The sequence below is a fragment of the Primulina tabacum genome, chromosome 7 (assembly GCF_025594145.1).
Source record: "Primulina tabacum isolate GXHZ01 chromosome 7, ASM2559414v2, whole genome shotgun sequence".
Taxonomy (NCBI): Eukaryota; Viridiplantae; Streptophyta; class Magnoliopsida; order Lamiales; family Gesneriaceae; genus Primulina; species Primulina tabacum.
In genome coordinates this window covers 22,810,418-22,817,414 of record NC_134556.1, presented here as the reverse complement: position 1 = coordinate 22,817,414, position 6,997 = coordinate 22,810,418, and the positions used below count along the sequence as shown (strand labels likewise).

The window sequence follows — 6,997 nt, the reverse complement described above, 5'->3', positions numbered from 1 at the left end:
CAAATTCGGGATGACAGTCGTCTCAAAACACGTCGCCTAGAAGAACAGATCTAAGAACATGAAGTCAATGAGAATGTAAACCAATCCACAATTCAGCAGCTACAAGAGAAAGTGGAGACATTGACGAATCACAACACCCTTTTGGAACACCACATCCATCAATTACAAAACGACATGATCAATATGGAAGACCTCATGGGAGAACTCGAAGATAACCAAGGAGGAGACCCTATGGAAGCAGAAATTGACGAAGCTGTAGGGGATGGTGAAGTACTTGACGAGTAGAATGATCCCTAAGATATGCATTTATTGTATTTGGATCATTTAGGCTAATCGCTTTTGTGGGGACCCGGACGCTAATTCGTTTCTTAATCATCTTTGGGAATAATTTAATCAATTATAATAAATAGGGTCTAAATTTCTTTTTTAAAATACAAACGCGGAAACGTAGTGTAAATCATTCTGATATACATATCAAATGTACCAGTCCTGTACTGGATACAATAAAATCAAACTAGGTTCAACTACATGTATCAGTGCTGAACTCTAATCTACTTCTGGGCCCGGATCTCCACGCTAATCTGTAATCTCTCATCCTCTTCGTGACCCTGATCCTATCTCACCTGTTGTTATGCACACATACAAACACAACAACAGTCGGAAAACTCCGGTGAGAATTATATTCCCAGTATAAACCATGTATACATGCATTTCATATAAACAAATATAAAAGCATGAAGCAGATATCCATAACATGTATCACAGTCAGAAACATGAATCGATATCAAACTGTAAATCACACTCTGAACATGTATCATAATCAGAAAACAAGAATCGATATCAAACGGTAAATCACACTCTGTGACTCTGAGACTCTGACTCGACTCATTCCTAATCTAGGGATCCCGATCTGAATAAGAACGCAACAATCTCCCACCTACTCTCCCGATCGTGGTGGCGGTACGTTCTTATTACGGACTTTGGTCCTCTCTATATCGAATCTCGACAATAGGAGTTGCTCTACTCCTAGGCAACATCGATATGACCAAACGTCCGATGTCTTGACATATCCTGCCAAAGACTTGGCATATCCTGCCAAAACTGGGCATATCCTGCCAATGACTAGGCATATCCTGCCAAAGACTCCTCACATAACAAACGCTTAACTATAAATCAATAAAATAAGCATATCAATCTTAAACACTGCCATATATCGCGGCAATGACGATCAAGTATGTGATTTTGGGAGACTCAAGTTAAATCAAACTCGAGTGTGCAATCCCGAATCAACATTAATTTATACCTTTCTCCTCTCGATCTGACGAAGTCGAAGTCTCGAATTCAACTCTGTCCATATTCAATCTGGTAATGACAAAATCGAATATACTGTGTCAACGTACAACTCAATTCAAGACCTGTTCTGATCAATACCCAAATCTAGACATAATCTTATCAATGTCAACTATATAACGATACAATCTCAATCAATAGCGAATCTGATTAATATCAATCTACTGATGTTTCGACGGCATAACAATACAATCTCAATAACCCCGTCAATCTCAACATCACATATATAATAACACGCCTCATAATCAATATCAGTACAACCCATAATCTCAACAATAACAGATCATAATCTCAAATCTGTACAAGCTCGCAATACCGGCAATACAATATCAATAAATACGAATCAACAACTCATCTGATCCAAATCTGAATAATATAGATATACCCAGTAATACCGTATCAATCCCAACATCTCATAATCGATAACAATACACTTTTGATATCAAATCGGTCTAATCATAATCAAATCAACTCTGAAAATTCATAAAAATTCTATACGGTATCTGTTCTTCAATCTGGTTTCTATTATGCGATGTCTACTATGTCAAGAACCGCATATATCAATCATATCTGATTCTAGAAGTATCATAATTTCAAATCATATCAAAACGTAATAAAACTTACGTCCAGTTGAAGCTCTCGTCGATAGAAACATGATACCGAAGTCGGATTGAAGTTCGAACGGACGGATTGTTCGTAAATCAAAATCTAATGTCAAGAACTTGATTCTTTCTCGGAAGGATGTTCGCCTCTTTCTCTCGTTTGTTCTGACGCCAAAGGATACAAGTATATATATATTGCATGATAAAGGGCAAGTGGCTCTTTCTTTGTTCAACACGTCTCGCGCATATGCGCGACCTCAATCGACGTATATGCACGAGACCTACTGGTCTCGGTCCTTAGCTTCTCGGCAGCTCGCGCATATGCGCGCACCATCGTCGCGCATATGCGCGAGGTCCTGTGCAACTCTCTGCCACCTTCCCGCATATGCGTGAGTCCTGGTCGCGCATATGCGCGAGGTCCTCTGCCTGCCTCGCGCATATGCGCCCGGCGGGGTCGCGCATATGCGCGAGGGCTCTTCCTCGCACATATTTCAAGTCATCTTACGTTCAATCTATAATCACCTCAATTATCAACAAATCATTTCCGATTATAATAATAAAAATCTTGGGCCTTACAGATTTGTTTCAAAAATACTGATTGTATGCATTTTGAAAATTAATGGAAATATTTCTTTGATTATGCATTAATACAAACAACTTAATAAAATATATGTTTATAGGAAATGGCGAGAAGACCACCCAGAAACAACCGTAACCCATGTGACGCCAATCAAAACAAAAATCCACCGTCACCACTGAGGGTGAATCTAAGCCAAGAAGATAAGATGGCAAAAGCTACTATAGTAGCTGCAACTCTACAAGGAATTATGAACCCAAACGCTAACGTCATCCATCCACCACCAGAACCACAACCTCGTGGCATTAAGTGTCATTAAGAATCCCTCTGAAAGAACTGGGTCCCAACATTTGATGGGAATCCTGATCCAGAAGTCAGTCATAACTGGCTTAAGAACGTTGAAACCCAACTCCATTTGTTGGAAATACACGAAGACCTTAAAGTTAAAGTAGTGATGCCGTTCTTGAAGACCGGGCACGTAAGTGGTGGGAAATGTTATCACCGTCCTTGACTGAGAATGAAAAAATCACATGGCAAATCTTCAGAAGGGAATTTTTAAAACAATATTACCCGAAAGAATTTCGTCCGCAAAGGTTGAGTGAGTTCGAAGGTTTTAAGCAAACCTCAGACATGACAGTGATGGAATACACATCAAAATTAAATGATGTTTGAACCTATGTTCCAACTATCATGTCAGACAAAACCCTAAAAATGAACTGTTTTAAGAAAGGGCGAAACAGCCGAATTTAGTCTGCTTTGTCCGTTTTCAGACAAAACAATTTTGCCGACTTATTGGGCGCAACAATGAGCGCATAAACAACATCAAGCGCCGGGAAGAGGAGAACAAAAATAATAGGCCCTTCATCAATCAGTCTACAAAAAGCCAAATCATTCAAGTGTCCCCTCAAAGGGAACCTTTAATAATGCTGTCAACAAGGAAGGAAAATTGTGTCATACTTGTCGAAAAAATCATATTGGAGAATGTTATAGAAAGACGGGAGCTTGCTTCAAATGTATAAAAATTGGGACATCGGATTAAAAAGTGTCCTGAGAACAAAGATAAAGGGACTGAACCAAACGAACCAAATGAAAACAAGACTAATACTCGAGTATATGCTATAACTCAAGAAGAAGCGGATAGCAACAATGATGTGGTGGCATGTACAGTTTTACTCAATGAAATGACTGCCTATGCCTTGTTTGATTGTGGTGCTACTCACTCATTTGTGTCTAGATGATTTGCTAAAAAGCTAAAACTTGAGCATGAAACTCTTAGTGAACCGTTAAGAGTTGCAACACCTGCTAGCAAAACAATTGTAACCCATAGAATATATCGGAATTGTAAAATTCGCATCAATAAACAGATTTTGAGGCAGAATTGATTCTACTCAATATGATTGAGTTCAACATCATTCTCGGTATGGACTGATTAGCTAAAAACAATGCCATGGTAGACTGTCAAACTTCAGACTCCAAATCAAAAGGAAATCATATATCATGGAAAGGCCAAGGAACGAAAATCTCTTCTATCTGTCTCACAAATCTGGAAGGCCACAAAAGACGGTGAAGAAATTTACCTTGCGATGATCAACGAAGTCCAAGAAGAAGCTGCGCCAAATTTGGAGGATATTCCAGTCGTTCAAGAATTTCCAGAAGTTTTTCTCGAAAATAAACTGGGTGCAATACCTGATAGAGAAGTAGAATTTGAAATTAATTTGGTCCCTGGTGCTACACCAATTTCAAACGCACCATACCAAATGGCTAGAGGTGAATTAAAGGAGTTAAAGGAGCAACTTCAGGAGTTATCGGATAAGAAACATATCCGCTCCAGTGCATCCCCGTGGGGAGCCCCAGTACTGTTCATAAAGAAAAAGGACGGGAGCATGAGACTATGCATTAATTATAGAGAGTTAAACAAAATCACGTTAAATAATAAGTACCCGCTCCCCAGAATAGATGATCTTTTCAATCAGCTAAAATGAGCCAAGATTTTCTCAAAACTCAATCTAAGATCAAGCTATCATCAATTGAAGGTCAAAACTGAGGACGTTCCTAAAACAGTTTTTAGGACAAGATATGGACACTACGAATTCATGGTAGTGATTTTGGTTTAACAAATGCTCCTGCGGCATTCATGGACCTCATGAACCGAGTATTCAAGCCTTACCTTGTTAGGGGTGTCAGTGGACCCTAAGAAATTAGCGTCGATCAGGCACTTGCCACAATCGAAAACACTAACCGAAGTAAGGAGTTTTCTGGGTTTAGCTAGCTACCATAGAAAATTTGTAGAAGGATTTTCTTCGATAGTCATTCCTCTCACCAAACTCACACAGAAGAACTCAAAATTCATTTGGAATGAAGCATGTGAGAAAAGTTTTGAAACCCTAAAAGCAAAGCTCGCATCTACACCAGTACTAGTTCTGCCCGAGGATGAAAAGAACTTCACAATATATATTGACGCTTCAAATGGAGGATTAGGGTGTGTGCTTATGCAGGAAGGTCAGGTAATTGCCTACGCATCAAATCAATTAAAATCTTATGAGAAAAATTACCCAACTCATGATCTTGAGTTAGCTGCAATTGTATTTGCACTAAAGATCTGAATATATTACCTTTATGGGGTCAAATTTGAAGTATCTACTGATCACCAAAGCCTCAATACATATTCACTCAGAAAGAACTAAACATGAGGCAAAGAAGGTGGATTGATTTCTGAAGGATTACGATTTAACGATCAATTACAATCCGGGCAAGGCAAATAAGGTAGCTGATGCTTTGAGCCGAACGAACGTTGAGAAGGTCATCTTATCCTCTCTATCAATGCAATCATGTCTTCGAGAAAAAATCAATTGAAACAAAGCCAAGACCCCTCTATCATAAAAATTAAGGAGCAAATTCAAGAAGGAAAAACCCAAGAATTCTAGACCGATGAGAATAGTGTTCTTTGGATGAAAGGGCGTTTGTGTGTGCAAGACATTAATGGGATTCGGGAAGAAGTAATCTCCACGGCACATATTCAAAATTTTCAGTCCACCCTGGAAGCAATAAAATGTATCGAGAATTGAAAAAGAATTACTGGTGGAATGGAATGATGAAAGATGTAGCTGTCTTTGTTTCCAAATGCCTAACCTGTCAACAGGTCAAAGTGGAACATCAACGGCCTGGAGGACTCCTACAACCATTAGAAATACAAAAGTGGAAATGAGAAAACATCTCCAGGGACTTTGTAGTAGAATTATCAAAATCGAGACAAAGTCACGATGTGATATGGGTAATCGTTGACAGACTAAACAAATCGGCACATTTCATACCAGTTCGAATGAATTACAACCTTGATAGACTAGCCACCCTGTACATGGATAACATAGTAAGATTACCCAGGGTTCCGGCAAGTATATTATCCGACAGAGACCCAAGATTTGTATCACGATTTTGGAAAAATTTTCAAGAAGCCATGAGAACCAAAGTAACTCTCAGCAAGACCTATCATCCACAGACTGATGGCCAAATCGAAAGGACAATTCAAACCCTAGAGGACATGTTGAGAGCATGTGCTCTGTATTTTCATGGGAATTGGAGCGAACAGTTACCTCTGATAGAATTTTCCTATAATAACAGCTATCACAGTAGTATCGAAATGGCACCGTATGAAGCATTGTATGGCCGGAAGTTTAGGTCACCTCTGTACTGGGATAAAGTCGGAGAAAAGGCTGTCACTGGACCTGAGCTTGCCATTGACAAAGTAGCCATAATTAGAGAAAGAGTCAAGGCAGCTCAAGATCGACAAAAGAGTTGGGCTGATTTAAAGCGAAGACTGTTGGAATTTGAGATCGATGAAAAAGTTTATGTTAAAGTCTCACTTCTTAAAGGAGTGGTTCGGTTCAGCAAGTCCGGAAAACTAAAACCAAGATATGTCAGACCCTCCGAAATATTGGAAAAAGTGGGAACCCTAGCCTACCAACTGGCCTTACCACCAGACATGTCCAGAATTCATAACGTTTTCCACGTCTCACAACTAAGGAAATATGTCCCAGACCCGAGCCACATTCTTAAAGTTGCTTTGCTAATGATCGAAGGAAACCTGAACGAAGAGCTGAAATATGAAAAAGTCTCTATCCGAATAGTGGACACCAAAGATCAAGTGCTGAGACACCGAAAAATCCCATATGTCAAAATACAATGGTCAAATCATACTGAAGGAGAAGAAACATGGGAATTAGAAGAATGAATACTCGATCAATATCCTCATCTCTTTAAAGGATCTAGCTAATTCAAGTTTCGAGGAAGAAACCTCCAATAAGGAGGGTGGAATGTGAGGATTCGGAATTTCGAAGAAAATCATGTAAGACATAAAACTCGTCATGATTTTTAAAACTTTAAACTTGACCATAAAACTCAACAATAAACATAAAATTTCAGCTAACGCGGCTCGAGGGAGAAACTCAAGAGCTCAAGGATTAGCTCAAAG

The 6,997-nt window shown here is 39.2% G+C and overlaps 1 protein-coding gene across 1 annotated transcript; it reads left to right on the top strand.

Moving 5' to 3' along the window:
* The first annotated feature begins 6,166 nt into the window (after positions 1 to 6,166).
* LOC142550605 (uncharacterized) lies at positions 6,167 to 6,757 on the top strand. The gene has a single exon (XM_075659679.1). The coding sequence runs from the start codon at positions 6,167 to 6,169 to the stop codon at positions 6,755 to 6,757; it is 591 nt and encodes a 196-aa protein (XP_075515794.1).
* Positions 6,758 to 6,997: the final 240 nt, after the last annotated feature.

What these genes read in the sequence shown, in the direction of transcription:
- LOC142550605 (XM_075659679.1), top strand. Translation starts at nt 6,167, where the DNA reads ATGGCACCGTATGAAGCATTGTATGGCCGGAAGTTTAGGTCACCTCTG.